The sequence below is a fragment of the Lotus japonicus genome, chromosome 1 (assembly GCF_012489685.1).
Source record: "Lotus japonicus ecotype B-129 chromosome 1, LjGifu_v1.2".
NCBI lineage: Eukaryota > Viridiplantae > Streptophyta > Magnoliopsida > Fabales > Fabaceae > Lotus > Lotus japonicus.
Window position 1 is genome coordinate 5,046,546 of NC_080041.1, and position 19,051 is coordinate 5,065,596.

Genomic DNA, 19,051 nt, shown 5'->3' on the forward strand with positions numbered 1-19,051 from the left:
AAGGATAAGTTCTTCCTTCTCCACTTAGTCAATCTACTTCTCAACTTTGTCAAAATAGGATCCCAGAATTGGAGTTTGCGCGGATTACCTCCTACTTGGATGCCGAGGTACACAAACGGAATTTTCATGATTTTATAGTTCAAAATTGCAGCAAGAACTCGCTCTTCCCTGCAATCCACAGCAACACTTATAAGACTACTCTTGTGAAAATTAACTTTAAGGCCTGAAGCGAGTTCGAAACATCTTAGAATACTCTTCAACGTGTAGGCATTTTGTCTAGTAGCTTCACCTAAAAACAAAGTATCATAAAGTGTCAACCTCCAGCTTGTGGGATGGTGTGAAAATACATGAATGCAAGGACTAGTTTTATATAGAGCAGAAGTATAGGGACTTGTTTGTAATAAGTGAAAGTGTGACATGAGCTGGCAGTGGCTTAGTTTGTTAAACCACAGTTAGTTAGTTAGTTAGTTTGTTAGTCTTTGCTTAACCGACTATATAGTGTAAGCTCTTCTTCATTCTACTGTTATCTGAATCATTTCATAGATCAATATCAATTTGGTTTCTTCTTCTTCTTCATCAAGCTTCTTCTACAAGCTTGGAATTGTTTTTCTTTGACTCTGCAATTATCCATATATGAAAATCATGTCTCTTTGCAATGCGCTTACTTAAATGGGCACTCTTCAGAAGTCTCATGTAGAATATGGCTTTGTGCTTTAGTTTCTTTGTTTTGGCTTTGATTGTGAACTTTCTCAAAGAATTGGATAGTTTTCTTTATCAAGCATATTTGCTTTGATTAAATGATCAAGAGAATCAAAACTACTGAGAAATGAGGCTTGATGTTTAATTCGTTTTTCCTTTCTTCTAGTTTCAAATATGAGCTGTAACTATGGCCATTAACATTATAATTAATATAATCCTTGCCTCTCACTGACATGTTTCACTTCATCAAAGAATTCTACTCAAACTTTATAATCCTTTTAAGTTCTAAGAGTGCTTGTTGGCATCAGAACTATATAAGAAACCAAACCTGACTAATAACACACTACTTGCTGCATATTTTCCATATTGATATTCACTAAAGTTACATATACAAAAAATGTGATAACTGAAAAGAGCTCATTACAATTTACTCCTCAAGTATGGGCAGCTTTATGTCTCCAAGTAAAATTTAACTGTATTTAATTGCTCCTCTGTTTTCTTTTTGCTGTTTCCGTTTCCAATTTCTGTTTCTCTTTGTATCCTCTACTTGTATCTAAGGGTGGCACCCCTTGTGCCTTTATATTAATAACATACTATGGCTGATAAATAAATAAAATCTAGTTTTCTTGGGCATTATAAGTTAGTATAATTAGGTTGTTTTTGTGAATATACGTATGGTATGATCCAACACTAAATGACATGCATGGAATTGCTATTATTGTTGACATAATGAGGACTGAATTTAGTATAAATGAATTCTGAAGCTTTATACAAATACCATGAGTGAATATAAAGGTTGTTTGCACCTTCTTGGGAGCATATATTTTTAGATTTGGCTCATTATATTTTGGGCTAAAATCTTTAGTTTATTAGGATTTGATTTAATGTAGATTGTAAAAGGTTTTAAAGGATTGTTATAGGATTTATTAGGATTTTATAGTAAAATAGAGATCAATAAAATCCAAATATCGGATAACAATGTAACCCTAAAACACAAGAGGCACTAGTGCAATTGAGAGAAATTGCAATTGCTGAGTGATTGTATTCAGAAGCGAATCAATAAACGAAACTATAGCTGCTCTATAGTCGCAGAAATAGACAATTTGGCCGAACTGCGTGAACAAAGCTTTTGTGTGTTTCTCTCTACTCTATTTTGTATTCGTGTTGTTGTTCTAACAATTGGTATCACATGATGACTAATCCTGGAGGTGCGAAGTTTGAAGTGACACGGTACGATGGAACCAGCAATTTCGTATTATGGCAGAGGAGGGTTAAGGATTTGTTGGCGTAGCATAGTCTACAGAAGGCGTTGTGTGATGAGAAACCGGCGGACATCGTCGGACTTGATTGGAACGAGATGTAGGAGAAGGCTGTAGGTTTGATAAGATTCTGCGTTTCTGATGACGTGATGAATCATATCCTGGACCTTACGACCCCGAAGGCTGTCTGGGATCAATTGGAAAGTCTGTACATGTCCAAGACGCTCATGAACAAACTGTTCGCGAAGTAGCGTCTCTATAGCCTGAAGATGCAGGAAGGAGATGATTTGCAGGCTCATGTCAACGCTTTCAACAACATTCTTGTTGATTTGACCCGTTTGGGTGTGAAGGTTGACGATCAGGACCAAGCAATTATTTTGTTGTGCTCTTTACCAAACTCTTATGACCACTCGGTGACCACTCCTACATACGGGAAAGACTCAATCAAGATGGATGATATTTCTTCTACACTTTAGCAACACACACAACGTCGCCAAAGCGTCGAAGAAGGTGGAGGAAGCTCAGGTGAGGGTCTGTTTGTGAAGGGAGGTCAAGATCGTGGAAGAGGCAAGGGTAAAACAGCCAGTTCTGGAAAGAAGAAGAGATTCAAGTCCAAGGACATAAAAACAGTAGAATATTTTGGTTGCAAGAAAATTGGGCATTGGAGGAGGGACTGTCCAAACGGGCCAATCAAAGCAGCAGTTCAGCAAATGTAGTTCAGTTTGATGGTTCTTGTAGTGAGGAGGATTTGCTTTGTGTTTCATCTGTAAAGTGCACTGATGCATGTGTTCTTGATTCTGGATGCTCCTATCATATGACGCCGCACCGGGAGTGGTTCAACTCATTTAAATCAGGTTATTTTGGTTATGTCTATTTAGGTGATGATAAACCTTATATCATCAAGGGAATGAGACAAGTTAAAATTACTTTGGATGATGGTGGCGTGCGTACATTGAGTCCGGTGTGTTATGTTCCAGAGGTGATGAAGAACTTGATTTCTCTCAGAACTCTTCAGGAAAAAATTACATAAGATACCTGCTTTTCAGACACACATTTAACATGGTTTAGATCGGTAAAGGTAGAGTATTGTTTTCCACGCACCCTTAACACTTTTACAAATTCTTTGAAGGACGGCATGTGTGAACATTCTAATACACGTTTTGCTAGAAGCTTCAATTGGATTCACGTTTACAACATTTGAAATGTGGTTCTAAACAAGCACAAAGAAGTACACATAAGTTGGTTATGTTAAGACTTCAACTATGCCGCTGCATCTTCATCTAACAAAAGGCATGAGGAAGTACTGTGCTGAAAGTAGCTGCAAAAAGACTTTAGTTAAAAACTTTGATAATAATTATACAGAAAAACTAAAATAGTTCGTTTTTCGTTACGATTTGTGATGTTCACAAACATAATTTTTTTAGTAAAAAATTAATATTCACAAATAACTTACTAATTTACCTGTATTTGTTTTTGTAATTTTTGAAGTCATTAGAAGTCAAACTTATTTCTAAAAACAAGGGACAAGTAAATAAATGGCTATTTTTTTAGAACAATTATCATTATATTGAACTAAAAAATTGGTAAATGGTTTTATGATTAATGATTACCTTCCAGGTAAACACATAGAAGGATTGTATGGAATCTTTACTTCCCAAATCTACAGATTTGGCATTGTACCAGAGAATTGAAGCCAGAACAGCATATCCCAAACCCTATCATATTGGCACCAAACAAATTATGAACATTGCCACACAATTTAAACAAGTTAATTTCCCAGTGTTGTTGGCCCAATATCCACCTTAGGCTCAAATGTTCTTGTATTCATATTGGTTGAGAGGATTTTCTCTCATATATTTATATTTTTTTTATCGAAGGTACAATCTCTCTTGTTGGATAAGAAATGTTCCTATGAGACTCAATTTTCTAGAAATGGTATTGTAGAAAAAGGGAAAAAAAATACTTAAAATAACAAAATTGTATTGATATTGGTGAGAAAGATGTGTGCTAAAAGATGAAATACAAATTTCTAATATTATTTTTTTATTGAAAGGCTACTAATTTCCAATATACTAAGAAGATATTCCTAGTTCTAATTAATTAAAGAAATAATTAATGATATATAAGAAAATAAGATGAGCAATCATGCGAGATAATCTAAATAATATTTTTTTGAAAAGGACAAAAGATATTATTAATAGTCTAATAGATGGCCAAGAGAGAAAAACTCAAGGCAGAAAAAACAAAATAACAGAACAGGAAGAAAAAAAAACAGCAACAGCACCCCCAACTGATAATTACTTTTTAAGATAGAAAATATAACTTACATGTTATATATTTTAACACTTGTTATCAAAATCGCACCTCGTTCTTGCGTATAAATAAAATAATTCCTTAAGTAGAAGAAGAATACAATTTTAGCCTATACATGTATAATCATCTTACCGTTATAACTTTACTCCACAGATAAGAAGATGTTGCTGCCGTAAACATGGCGATTCCAAAAGCCGTTTCAAAAAGTGTAACACAAAACCAGAATGCCTGATAAAGTTTAGTTAGGAAAATACAATAATATACAAGAAGGAATAACCAAATATACTTGGATGTTTCACTTGAAGGACATACCCGTTTTGTACCGAAACGTATTGAAAATGAATTGACGCCAAATGCTTTATCTCCTTCAATGTCTGGTATGTCCTATTTATATAAATCCAAAAGCCTTACACTCTATATAGATTTTGAACCAAAGTTTGACATTAAAAAAGTAAATATATGTTTTGAGAAACTATAGTTTACCTTGCACAATGAAATACCTACAAAGTAGAGGCTCGTGAATGCAATAACAAAAATCAGTGGTCTCCAAGAAATAGTCGTCCTCTTGAACACATAAGTCTGGACATTATTACATGAGTTAGCTATAAAAAAGTATTTGGATTTCTCAGGAAGATATCTTTGTTGAATGAAAATTTATAATGTATTAGCCTGACATTAGCAAAAACTACTATAGTTAAAAATTAAAATGCACTAGTTCCTTTTATTACATTCGACTTATCAGAAAATGGAAAAGAATTGGGAAATATGGCATTTCTAGGAATATTTATTGAAAATAATAAATATATTAGTGTATACAGAGGATGGTGTTAGCGGATAGCTTCGTGACTTACATGTATCCATACAGTAGTACTATTTTTTTTTTGTCTTGACCAAGATATCCCCACAACCGATAATCGTGAGACTAATCCCTCGCCCCACGGACAGCCGATAGCCGTGAGACTAATCCCTCGCCCCACGGTCAGCGCGGTAGGGAGTTGGCCAAGGAGTTTTTTCTATTCGCAAGAGTTGGGATTCGAACCCTCAACCACTTGCTTAAAGGATGAAGTGCTGAACCACTACACTAACTCACTTAGTTATACAGTAGTACTATTTGTAGCTAACTAATCTTTTTTCAAGGAAGGAAATAGCTAACTATCTTCATTTCAATATTTTTTGTTGTTTTATATTTTTTTCTTTATTTAATTTTTTTTTGCTGATTTAGAATTTCTTTTTTTGAAATGTGATTTAGAAATTCAAAACACTTAGTCTTTTGATGAATTACAAGTGTGTGTGCACTGCCGTCAGTGCTACCCAAGTTTAATACTTTTTCAGAATTAACCAATAAAGTTTCTCAACCTTATCCCCTTATTTACACATATCATTACCTTGGATTTTTTACATTGGAAAGATAAATTACACCCTTTAAGGATTGATCTCTTGATTTTTCTCTCCCCAATTCATATGTCTTCCAGCTTTTATATGAGTATCGGTCTGAATTAGTTGCGGGAATGTGGAGAAGAATAAATGACATAGGTAAATATAAATACGATTATTTTAGCTAAATTATATGAAAAAGATTTTTTAAACTGTGTGGATAACTTTAAATAACATTTTTTTTATAAATGGAGGTAATTTTTGAAGGGCATGGCTTTGGCTTAGAGCAAAGATAGCCAAGTTTAAGGTGTCACTTTAGTTCGACCAAAAAAAAAAAAGGTGTCACTTTAGGAATGGGAGAAAGATCACTTATACTGTTTGTCTATGGGGGTTGCTGGTGTGTAATGTTGTGCTTGTTTTGCATTAGGGGGGTAATATACCACAGTGAGGTTTAGTTTGTGCATGACATTTTTCTAATTGCCTCAAGAGGGGTTCTAATGTATTGTTTGTACTTGTTTTAGGTTTCTCTCTACTTCTAAAACTCTATTTGTGTACCGGGTTAAAGCACCACTTGTGCTTCATTTTTCTTATCTTTAATATATTTTTTGCCTTTCGAAAAAAAATCCTCTGTTAATCAAGTCTGGTAGCCTGGCATAGTTAGCTTTCAAAATATATATATATATATATATATATATATATATATATACTTTTTTAACCTCATTCTTCTATCTATGTATTTACTTTTTCTACAACTTTTTCTCCCATATATCTCATGATTATGTTCTAATGGTTTCAAATTGATCATGGATCCAACAAAACCAACCCTAAAAAACTTGGGATGAAGATTTGCTATTATTCAAAGCGCACAAAAGATGGTGCATGCTTGTCCAAAACTAAAGGTCTTTGAAAATGATAATTGGCTATAGGTGAAAACCTGCAAATGAAGGAAAGTTGGGATTGGAATTATAAGTGCACTCATAGAAATGATGCACATTGCTGCTAGCACTGGATGTCCCTTCCATCTTAATAGGGGCACCTGAAAATTTCAAAGCACCAATGTATGCTATTTTTTATCTAAACAAAATCACAAATAATAGTAATTAACATGCATCAATTAATTTCTTAATATTTAATGTTCTTTGAAATTCAGTTAAAAAAATTCTTTGAAATTTAAAAAAAAAAAATCGATCTAAACACAAGCTTATGCTTTCAGAATATTTAGTTTTTAACATGCTATCACCGGATGCATCTCTATGCATGAGCCAGTGGTCTAGTACTTAGTTTCCACATCTTTCACTAAAAAAGTTAAATGAAAATTGGGCACCATGTTTTTTCAAACAACTTGGATGACCATGATGCTTATTTGTTTCCATAATTTTTTTTCTTTCAAGTTTATGACATGGTTTCTAGAACTGTGAGCCTACAGTAGTCAGTCTTACCTTGTGTTTGTAAGAGGGTGGTTCAATGAATTGTATATCCCAAGTCACATGACAACAACTTCCGCTGTTGTGACATGGCTCTCATTCTTTACATAATTATGTCTTAAATATTATGACCGAAAAAATGGAAATTTAGATGCAATTTAAAAGAACTCACGTTGACTGAATAAACACTCCCCACCATAGAATATGCTAGGAGACCCCAAATGAATGGCCAAGAGCCTATATTCCAGGCAAGCCAAAAACTCTGCAAAGGATAATAAAATGATAAGGTGTCTTTTACTCTATCAATGAAGCTTATCTTAAAAAAATATCATTGCATAAAAGGATGAATCTATATGGCACCATAATTAAACAAAATGCAACAATAATGACACCAGTTGTATATGATAATTCTCCAGATGCTAATGGAAGATATGGCTTGTTTATCTGCAGTAAAACATATAACATGAGTCAATAATAACAATTTTTTTTGAAAGGCAAAATTAAAAGTGATATATTATATATAAAAGTGTGGCACAATGGGTGCCACTCCCTGTACAAGTAAAGAGCAAGAAAACAGAGGAAAGCCTGAGTGGAAAGCACTCTACGAACACGGACGGACCTATGTACAAGTGAGGGGTTCATCTGAAAAAAAATTTGAACTTAATTTCCTGTATAATTTTATTTAAACCCTCTGAAAATTTTAAATTATACTAGTAAACTAAGTTTTGCACCTATTTGCACAACTATGACTTATATAATTTTTCATGTATAAACATATTAAAGTTGTTTTTAGTTATATTTTTACTGATGTGTCATTTGAAAAATTTGAACCCCTAACCCCGGGATCTTGGATCCGCCACTGTCTACGAAGGCATACAGAAAGAAACCAGCAAACCAGTACTAGCCCCTAAACATACAAACTTAGAGGGATCAAGAGAGATCCTTTCCCAGACATAAACTAGGGATAGAATTCCAATCTAGAGAGGAATAATTGAACTCCTTCCTTCTGCACTTGAGCCACTTCCAAGAGCAGAATTTTATCAATCTGATAACCTTCTCAGCACAGATAGTTCCTGATTTGAAAACAATCGCATTTATGTGTTCCCAAATCGTCCACGCACACGCTCTCCTAACAGTCCACCATCCAGAATTTCCCATGGGAAAGATGTTCTGGCCATGTTGCTGGAAATGTAGTTGAGTGTTGTCGTAATCTCATGTAAAACGGGATCAATTCCAATCCAGTTGTAGCAATCTATCCATACTTTCCAGGCAAATTTACAGGAAAAAAAGAGGTGACTTGCACTTTCTTCAGTTTCGTGGCAAAAAACGCAAAGACACGAAGGACCAGGATGAAGAAATTTTCTCTGTTATTAGAAATTGGGAGGCCTATACTCAACCACAAAAGCTAGCTTAAGAGTTAAGGTTTGCACTACCTTTATAAAGGTTATCTATGCTCTATCTCTAGCCAATGTGGGACTTCTAACACACCCCCTCACGTCCAGGACTGAACAACCTGGAACGTGGGATCAACAACAATGGGTGGCCCAATTATGGGAGGTCTCCACAACAAACAACAAATGGATCTAGGATAGGCTCTGATACCATATTAGAAATTGGGAGGCCTATACTCAACCACAAAAGCTAGCTCAAGAGTTAAGGTTTGCACTACCTTTATAAAGGCTATCTATGCTCTATCTCTAGCCAATGTGGGACTTCTAACAAATTAGAAGTAGGTAGGCCTAACTCAACCCAAAAGCTAACTCAAGAGTTGAGGTTTGCACAACCCTTATAAAGGCTATCTATGCTCTATCTCTAACCAATGTGGGACTTCTAACACACCCCCTCACGTCCAGGACTGAACAACCTGGAACGTGGGAACAACAACAACAACGGGTGCCCCAAATATGGGAAGTCTCCACAACAAACAACAAATGGATCTAGGATAGGCTCTGATACCATATTAGAAGTAGGTAAGCCTAACTCAACCCAAAAGCTAGCTCAAGAGTTGAGGTTTGCACAACCCTTATAAAGGCTATCTATGCTATATCTCTAGCCAATGTGAGACTTCTCAATTTCGTCTGCAATCTATCCCTCATCAGCCGCCATAAGAAAGCTTGAACCTTTGAAGGAGCCACCACTTTCCAAATCGTCTTGAACACATCCCCAATCTCCCTTGATGCAAACAGCTCTCTCGAGTAACCTGCAGCAAGTTTTCCATAAGTTGGTTATCCAGATGATCAATCGTTCGCTGGAAAGCATTGTATTTAGCATTCGGAATTTCCCCCCATGAGCTGCCTTGTTCTAACAGTAGCCGCCATCTCCATTTAATCAAGAGAGCTCTGTTGAACACCTCCAAATCCTTTATGGCTAGGCCCACTTCCACCTTCGGTTGACATACCTTCTCTCATTTCACCCACGCCACACCTCTTTCACTCTCTCCTCTCCCCCAAAGGAATTGCTTTTGAATCCTTTTGCAAATATCAACCACACTCTTTAGCATTTTGAAGAAGGGCATAAAAAAGAGTGGGATTGAGGAGAGAACACTTTTGAGTAGACAGATTTTGCCCCGAAAAGATAAAGACTTGGACCTCCAAACAAATAATTTCTTCCTCAAGCGCTTGATGACCACATCAAAATCATGGAGGTTTTGATAAACTAAAGTATAAAATAGATTTTGGTCGCCAAATGATGTAAGAATGCTCATATTGTTGCCACGAAGCAGATCATTTTGCATATACCTTACCTTTATATGTTTCTAAATATATGGCTTTAGACCAACCAAATAATGCTATCAATATTAATTCTATTTTTTTAAAGGAATAACAAAAAGCGTAAAAGACACAAAAAAAACTGTTAGTGATCCATATTATTCATTTCTATAAACAAAAAACAAACAAAAAATACTCATTTCTAATAGTAAATTTCGTACCTTGTCTATTTCAACATCGAACAATTGATTGACACCATTAACATAAATACTCATTGCTAGGTAAAGTACAAGAGCCTGAAACATTGCAAAAAGAAAAGAGTATTAATGAAGTTCATAAAAAGGTTTAAATTAGTTATCCATGGAGAAATGTACAACAAATTTGGGATCTCACCTTCAACACATTTGTAAAAAATAATGGAGACATGTCTGATAATTTCTCAACTGTAAGGAGAGATGTAGCAATTGTGCTTGAGATCTGATAAAAGCATCTAAAGTGTCATCCCTTTAAAGACATTCAAAATACTTCTATATATAATTCAAAAAAAAATTGGATCATACAATGAATTAAATTAAGTATGAAGCATAACATGAGAACATTATTTCTAAGAGAATTTATAGAAAAACTTACAAGGCCAACCATTGAGTACGGACGGGAGAACGTTTTGAATGCAACTAAGAAATTTTTGATAGAGTGCAAAACAGTTTTAGGATCACAAGCATTTGGTTCAGATTCAAAAGATGGTTCAGATGATGCTTTGACAATATATTTTCTGTTGCATTTTTTATATGTAGACTCTCCTTCAACGCATTTGTAATGATTGTTCAAACTTGACTCCTCAAACTTCAAAATATTATATTTATTTTGAACTTTTCTTTTTTGCTGTGAAGCTTTAGCTTTTGGTGCATAAGAACCTGAAGCACAAAAGTTTGGATTTATCATCAGTGGCCATGCAGAAAAAAATTCTTACTTTTGATAAGCGGATCAGTTAAAGAGTGACAATTAACTATACTAGGATGGCAATGGGTCAGAAATATCAATTGTTCAGGCTAGCACTTCAATTATTTAAGCAAAACTCATTTTTTAAAAGGCTTAAATAGTACTCCCTCCGTTCCTATTTATAAGAACCAAACTAACATTTCACGCGCCCTTAAGAAAGTGATTGGTAGTATTAAATTTGTTCAAATTTATCTCAACTTTCCAAAACTACCCCAACTTATTTTATTTAATTTCTATTTATCATTAATGAGTTGCATAGTGGAAAGAAAGAGAAACCTCTATTAAATGAGGGTATTATTGCCAAAAAATAATTAATGCATCTTGAAATTTGAATTGGTTCTTAATATAAAAAGTACCAAGCTACGCAATTCATTTGGTTCTTATAAATAGGAACAGATGAAGTAACAGGTTAGACTCACGCTTGTTAATTTTTCAAAAGTGGATGATCCTAATTCTGGAAACAGATGGAGCTGGATATTCTGAAAGTGCTGCTAGCGGATACTGTTTTGGCTAGAGTTTTTAGAGAGAGTTGTTTTTGCTGCGTGGGAAAGGGTGATCGTGTTCGCTTCTGGCTTGACCCGTGGCTTAATACTACGCCACTTCATACCAGGTACCCGCGCTTATTTGCACTTTCCATCAATAAAAAGGCCTCTGTTTGTGATCTGAGTAACTTCCTAAATGGTCGGTGGGGGTGGGATTTGGAGCTCCGTAGGAGGCTATTTGACTGGGAAGTGGTGGGGTACAACGAATTGCTGGAAGCTTTGAACCTTATGTCTCCTTGCGAAGGGGAAGATACAATCCTCTCGACAGCCACCCCCAATGGGATTTTTTCCGTCAAAAGTGTTTATGCTGCTGCTGAAATTAGGATTTTTGGGGTGCATGAAGGGGTGTTGTCCAAATTGACCAGAAAGATAATTCCCCCGAAGGTTGCTTTGTTCGTTTGGCAACTAATTGAAAACCGAGTGGCTGTAAAGGATAACCTAATTAAAAGAGGCATGGAAATTGATAATGGGGGCCTGTGTGACTCTTGTGGTTTGAACCTGGAAAATGCAGCACATATGTCTATGCTCTGTAGGGTATCCTGGAGATTTTGGTGTGAAACTATGAACAAGGAAGGGGTATCATGGTGTATCCCGGGGTCTTTTGGCGCTTTGATGGAAGAATGGCCAGCCCTATGTAGAAGGTCTAATAAGGTTTTTTGGGAGCTAATTCCCTGTGCGGTCGTATGGTCAATCTGGTTGGCTCGTAATGAGCAGCTTTTCCAGAACAAGGCTTTCAATTTTGAGTCCATTTGGGATCTCCATCTCATGAGGGTAATGTGGTGGGTCAAGGCATGGTGGAAGGAGTGCCCTTATTCTGCAGTTGACTTCACACAAAATTTTGAAAAGCTTAATTCCAAAGTTAAAGTCCGTCGGGTGAGAAATTATGACTGGTATGCGCCTCCTCCAAACACTCTCAAATTTAACGTCGATGGATCTGCGAGAGGTTCGCCAGGTATGAGTGGAGCTGTTAAGAAATTCGGAGGGGAAATTTTTGGGTCGGTTTTCGATTGCAACAGGTTTACTTTGGGCTCATCAAGTTGAAGTTAAGGCCATTCATCAAGCACTATTGTTCTGCAAAGACTTCGCCTACTTACACGTGTACATAGAAAGCGACTCTACATTAGCTGTTGGATGGGTAAAAAGCAAAGAAAATAGACCTTGGGCTCTCATAAATGATCTCAATTCGATTGACAGGATCATGGCTGAAGTGGTCTGCTTGGGGGTCGACCACACCTATAGAGAATCCAATTCGGAGGCTGATCATTTGGCTAAATTGGGTTGTGATAGGGCGACACCTCTGTGGGAAAATCTGGCCTAGTTACTGATATGCTGTGAACTGGTTTTTTCTCAATTTTTCTCTGATATTACAGTAGTTTTCCTCTGGTCTGGATGGTTGTGGTGATGATTTTAATCAGCTTGGGCTAAGGTGGTGTGTAGTGAGGGGTTATCTTAACAGAACTGTGGGATGTTTTTGGTGGTCCATGGATTTAGTTTTTTTAGTGGTGGTCTCCTTGCTGCTGCTGCGTGGCTGAAGTTGTGTGCCTTGTCCTTGGAGTATTTCTTGGGGTTATGCTGCTTCTGTGTCCTATTTCTTGTGGCATTAGTTCTTGCTTTTATTATGCTCTCTATTGCTTTTTTTTTCTTGTTCTGTCTTTTGTTTTGCTCTCTCTTTTTGTCTCTTTTTGTTAGCTTCCTTGGGCGAGCTTTGTTCCCAAGTTCCTTTTTCTAATCCAATATCTTTCCCTTTTCAAAAAAATATAGGCTTAATTGCACTTTTCGTCCCTTATGTTAGGCTCTTGTGCAATTTCAATCCCCTTTGTTTAAAACGAGCAATTTTGGTCCACCAAAGATCAATTTGTGCAAATTAAGTCCTACAGTTAGTCTTATGTCAATTGTTAACAGAAATTGCTGAGGTGGCACATCCATTAATATTTTATTAATATTTTTTCTGTTTTAAAAATTAAAAAATATCAAAATCAAACTTTAATACCTTTCTAAGTTCAAAAAAAAACTTTAATACCTTTATGTTTCAACAAAATAAACTTTAGGCAAAACTTTAAAAGTAATTGATATTCACCGGGAAAAAAAAATCTTGAATCTTCATCTTCTCTATTTTCTTCATCTTCTTCTCTCCCCCTTTTCTTCATCTTCTTCCCTCCCTCTTACCTGAACTTTCTTTCTCTCTCTCACACCTAAACAACAACATATCCCTCTCTCCTTAAACTCTATGAATCTCGCTTCCTCCCGTTTATGTTCTGGTCTTTGATTTCGTTTTCTTTGGACTCTGTCTCTGTGTCTCTCTTTCACTCTCTCTGGACCTCGACCATCCCAGCAAAGAAGAAGCAGTGGTCGGCGCAGAAGAGCTCGGCGTCTGGTGTTTGTGGGTGGCTTGTCTTCTTCTTCTCCTTCAACAATCGATTCAGATCTTCACTCCGCAGTCATCTTCGATACCCAAGTCGACGTCGTCGTCACCGCCGGCGCAGGCAGCGTGCTAGTTCCGCCTCTGGCAAGCAAGCCCAGATCTGCCGTGAAATCCTTTATCACCCCCAATTTACACCTTGAAACTCAGATCCAAGACCCAGATACTATGACCTATTGTTGTTTTGAGGGATGAGGGTTTTGAGGTTGTGAGGAGGAGCGAGGAGAGGATGAATGAACAGAGGGTGGAGTGCGTGTGTGGGACTGTGGGAGAGGTGGGGCCAGAGGAAGAAATCGACGTGGTGGCGCGTGAGGTGGTGGCGGAGGGGGATAAAGATGGCTTGAAATGGGTATTGGGTGATTGGAGACGAGGGAGGAGAAGGAAAGGGTGAAGAAGATGATGTTGAATCTGAGCATTTTTTGTTGAATTTGAGTTTGAATGTGGTTGGCGGATGATTTTTGAATGTGGTTTTGAAGAAGTTTGAATCTGTTGATTTGTTATTTTTTCCTAGGTGTTCATGATTTTTTCAAACCCAAATGTTGAAGGTTCTGTCTGGATTTGTGTTTGAAGAAGAGGAGGTGAAGAAGGTGATATGGAAAAATAAAATTTAATGCTTAAGTGAAAAAAATATTAATAAAATATTAATGGACATGCCAACTCAGCAATTTCCGTTAACAATTGACGGTAGACTAACGGCAGGACTTAATTTGCACAAATTGATCTTTGGTGGACCAAAATTGCTCGTTTTAAACAAAGGGGATTGAAATTGCACAAGAGCCTAACATAAGGGACGAAAAGTGCAATTAAGCCAAAAATATACTACCTCATTTTTTAAATACTTCATTTCCACATATTTTTGTTTCTATTTCTTTCATCTTATCATCTATCACATCTCATATTTTCTCTCTCTTATTTTTTCTTTTCTTTCTATCTCTCATCTTTCCCCCTCCAAAAGAGGTGTGTAAGTAACATTATTGGGCTACAAGTGATTGCTTCTTCTCCTAAAGATATCATGAAGTTGGAAATTTGAAAACATTAAAAGTAATATTTTACTTACACTTTAATTTCACTCAGACTAAGAAGAGATAAGAAGATAATAGAAATGAACGAGTGATATCACATACAACATTATAGAAAATACAAAGAAATATGAAAAAAAATTAGTGAAAAATGAGATGAAAGAGAATGAATGAATCATTACTTCTCATTTAGCATCTCTTTGTTGAAGGTAACTTAGGCAAGAAAGGGATGTTGTAGAGAGAGAGGCGCAAAACATTGATGTGCTTATCTTTTTTCAATCCTCTTTTGATTAAATGGAAAAACAATTCAGTACTTATTGGTTCAGGGGTAAAAATATATTTTACCGTAAAAAATAACTCTCTCTTTTCTTTCTCTATTAAACCCAACATAAAAGAAAAGATTCACATCATTCTTTCTGTTAGACCCCGGGAACTCAGTAGCAGGTCTGATCTGGGGATGGGCCTGAAGGGTGACACTTTGGGGCATCTTAGGCTGAATGGGCCTAAGGTTTGGAGGGTTATTCTAGAAGGGGTAAAATGGGAAATACTTAGTAACTCCCTAACAGAAAGGTGAGAGAGGGAAAGGATTGTAATCACCAAGTATAAGAAGGCAAATCAGTAAGGTTGAGAGGTTATCTTAGATCATAGTCTGTTGAGAGAATGAGTAGGAAGCAATAGCTTCCTATAGGAGCCTAGCTCTGGTCAGATTAGGATACATTTCCCTATCTGTGTATTGCCAATGTCATATCTATAAACAATCTTCGTTCCAGTCCTTGCTTTACTTACAGTGTTTCAATTGTTAGGCCCTTGGGTTCCTAACACTTTCTCTTATATAAAACCACCTATAAAATCTACTATTTTACTCATCTCTATAAAATCATCTATAAGGGAAATGGAGTGTTTAAAAAATGAGGTGTGTATATATCATTATTGCATCTCTTTTTCTCTTCTCATCTTCCCTTTTTCTCTTCTCTCATTCTCTCCTAGACCAAACATAGTATTAAAGTTAATTGAACAGTGCGTACACATAACCTAGCTAAGACCCTTTTGGCCTGGCCAACGCCATTTCATACTACAGATTAATTGAGCCAACTCATTGACGGATAAGACAATTTAACTCATAGAAAGAAGATGAATTGAAAAAAAATAATTGAAAACTGAAATGGTAATAATAAAGGTTAGAGGAAAAGGGAAATATGTAAGACATACTTGCACAGTAAATATTCTTATTGGCGCCATGTTTGTTCCGCCAGAGATTTCCACCTTCAATAATATACCAATGGTTCCTCTTATTAGAGTCAGCAAATTAAATGAAAAATTGTCTAATTACCAAGTTAATTAGTTGTACATGGAAAATAGACTAATATTTTGAAGAAGAAAGTAATGGGTGCGTGGGAAAGAAAACATATAAATACCAACACAGTACTGAACCCACCAACAACACTTGTGGCATGCCAATATGCAATGGCGTCTTATGACTTATAATTTATAAACTAAATTTTACTTCAATTCATTTTCATTGATTTTAATTTAATGCATCGGATCATGTGCAGGTTCTAAAGGTAGTTGCTGTTGCTATTGCTATAGATAGATACATGCCATTGACGGTCAGTCTTCAATTATGTTTAAAAATATTGAATTATTGTAATTAGGTTCTAGCACCCCGTTCTAGTTTATTAATTCATTCGGCTTTTAAATAAATAAATAAAGTTTCAAAATATTGAATTGAATGCATTATTAGAATTTAAAAGACATAATTCTCCCTTAAAATCTAGCTTAAAAGTACTTCGTATTATATAAAGACTTTTTTAACATATCTCTAGTTAAGCATCGATCACAATTGCATGATTGCATCTAAATCAGTATTATATATTCAGTCATTCCCAAAACCAAGCTTGTATACAACTCACAGTACCATGTGCATCATGAGATCAGTCCATGATATCATTGCATAGGAGTGCCAGTTTTGAATATTTTTCTAAATAAATATTGATTAATCAACTATTTGCACCTTATATGTTCGGTCATACCCAACAGCCAGCTATTGCAACTTAACGGGTAAATAATGTTTGAAGACAATAAATAATGTAAGTGATCAGTCATCACTGGGGTTGTTAGACTACCCACAATGGTTTCAACATTCAACACCCTCAACACTCCACTTTTTCTCTTCCCAACACTCCACATCACCTTCTCTCTCCAGTTCAACACTTCATTCAACTTTTACCCACTCCAATGGTTTTTCATTCAACACCCTACCCCCTACCCCACCACTTTTATTTCATATTTTGATTTAATTTTATATTTTTCTTTTTATGATTTCATAAAATTAAAATTTACGATAAAAATTAAATTAAATAAACTGATTTAGATGTTGATAATTGTTGGGAATTTGGTTAGAAGAATTCTGGGTGTTGAAATGGTACTTGTTGGGATCCATTTCAAAGCAAAGGGATAGTAGAAAGATAATAAGATAAATAAGATGATGGAAAATTTGGTTTTTTTTTTTCTGTGTCCAAATCAAACGAACCAAGTCTCTATTTATAGAGAAAAAAAAATCATGAATTTTGGTAATTTTTTATATTTTTTAAAATTTTTTTTGAATGAAATAATTGAGTTGGAAATATTAGGAAAAAAAAAATCGCCCGGACCAATCAACGCGTGACACGCGTCACCCTCAGACCGTCCTCTCTCTCCTCTGACGCGTGGCACGCACGCGCCTGTCGTTGCCCAACCGACGCGTGCCACGCGTCCCACCACGGTCCCGCCTGCTGCCACGGCCTGCCCGTAATGCGCCCTGTCTGCGCGTGTGTGGCACGCGCCTGGCATCAACCAACCAGGCCGTGCCACGTGTCACCGCGGGCAGGTTTCAACACAGTTGAAAATTTTCAACACCTCTCTCCTCCTTCCAACTTTCAACACTCACTTTCAACACCATTAAAACTCACTTTCAACATTAAACTACCCACTTTCAACACCATTGTGGGTAGTCTTAGTGGAAGCTAGGAACCTGCACGCCACGCTTGATCGATTAATTATAAATAAATAAATACGTAGTTAAAAATGTTAAGTTTTTTTTTTGAAATCATTAAAAATGTTTTTGTAAAGCTCCAATATGTCAGCCTATAAGTACTACAATTAACTATAAGTACTACAATTAAGAAAAATCATTTATTATTACTATTACACTTACATTACATTTTTATTATATTGTCTTGAAATTTTATACTTATTTATAGATTTAAACATGTTGGTTTGTATAATAATAATTTTTTTAGAAATGAACTAATGACCTATATAAATACCTCTAAAATTTTAGATAAGTTTTTTTTCTTGAAAAATTATATTTAGTGTGATAGAGAGACAAAATGCAAGAATAACTTGTTTTCCGACCAATTTCTGTTTTGCATTTTAATAGTTATTTATTTTTAAATAAAATAGGACATGGAATTATAGGTGTTTCATGAGTTTCTTGCCCGAGTGTCTCGTAACAATTATCACAACTAGTCTTTTTATTTTAGGAATTAGCCCAACCCAATCCTATATATTTTCACGCTATATTAATCAATAATTTGGGCTTTGTTTCTAGTAATTTGTCCTTTGACCAAAAATAAATATTAATCAATAATTGTTGGCCTGTTTATACATGAATGTATTTTAGTACATTTTAGCTCACTAACCTACATGTTTATTGGTCTATTTGTACATAGATTTGTTGGTCTCTTTCAAATATCTTATTTTGGAGCAAACTTTTAAATAGACTATGATATCCGATCAATTTTCAAAAAGATTAAGCCATGCTTGGATAAAAAGTACTATGCCAAAAGCCTTAATTTTTTATACAGATCAGACTTGTATATGGAAATTTCAGCTAAATCCTGCGTCCATCCAAGATTCCTAGTGGTAGGACACAAAATGTTACACAAGAAACCAATCCATCTACACTGAACCCAGCAAGAGTACAATGACTCGTAATTTTTATAGGCTAAAGTTTTATTTTTTTGTCGCGACTAAAGTTTATTTCATTATTTTTATTTCATTATTATGTCATAACAATTAAATTGTTAATGGATCAAAATCATGTGCAGTTTAAAATTACAAATCCACCATGCTGCATAGAGTTGACCTCCACCTTTTAATACATTTTTTAATGAAGACCAATTTATTGATATTTGTATTGACGAGCGGGCCTGGCCCAATGAATTTTTACATCAGTCCAAGCTCATAAACAAGTCAAACACTACGAGGTGACCAAAACCATAGGCACTAACCATGATTAGATATTGTTAAAAAAA

At 35.6% G+C, this 19,051-nt stretch overlaps 1 protein-coding gene across 1 annotated transcript; it reads right to left on the minus strand.

Moving 5' to 3' along the window:
- Window positions 1-3,027: 3,027 nt before the first annotated feature.
- On the minus strand, window positions 3,028-17,737 carry LOC130747322 (glycinol 4-dimethylallyltransferase-like). Its single transcript, XM_057600256.1, has 13 exons — window positions 17,683-17,737; window positions 15,966-16,019; window positions 10,408-10,691; window positions 10,171-10,254; window positions 9,999-10,073; window positions 7,430-7,513; window positions 7,242-7,331; window positions 6,580-6,681; window positions 4,755-4,850; window positions 4,584-4,655; window positions 4,404-4,499; window positions 3,569-3,673; window positions 3,028-3,276 (listed from the first exon to the last, which is right to left on the minus strand). The coding sequence occupies exons 1-13, from the start codon at window positions 17,735-17,737 to the stop codon at window positions 3,235-3,237; spliced, it is 1,239 nt and encodes a 412-aa protein (XP_057456239.1). The 3' UTR covers window positions 3,028-3,234.
- Window positions 17,738-19,051: the final 1,314 nt, after the last annotated feature.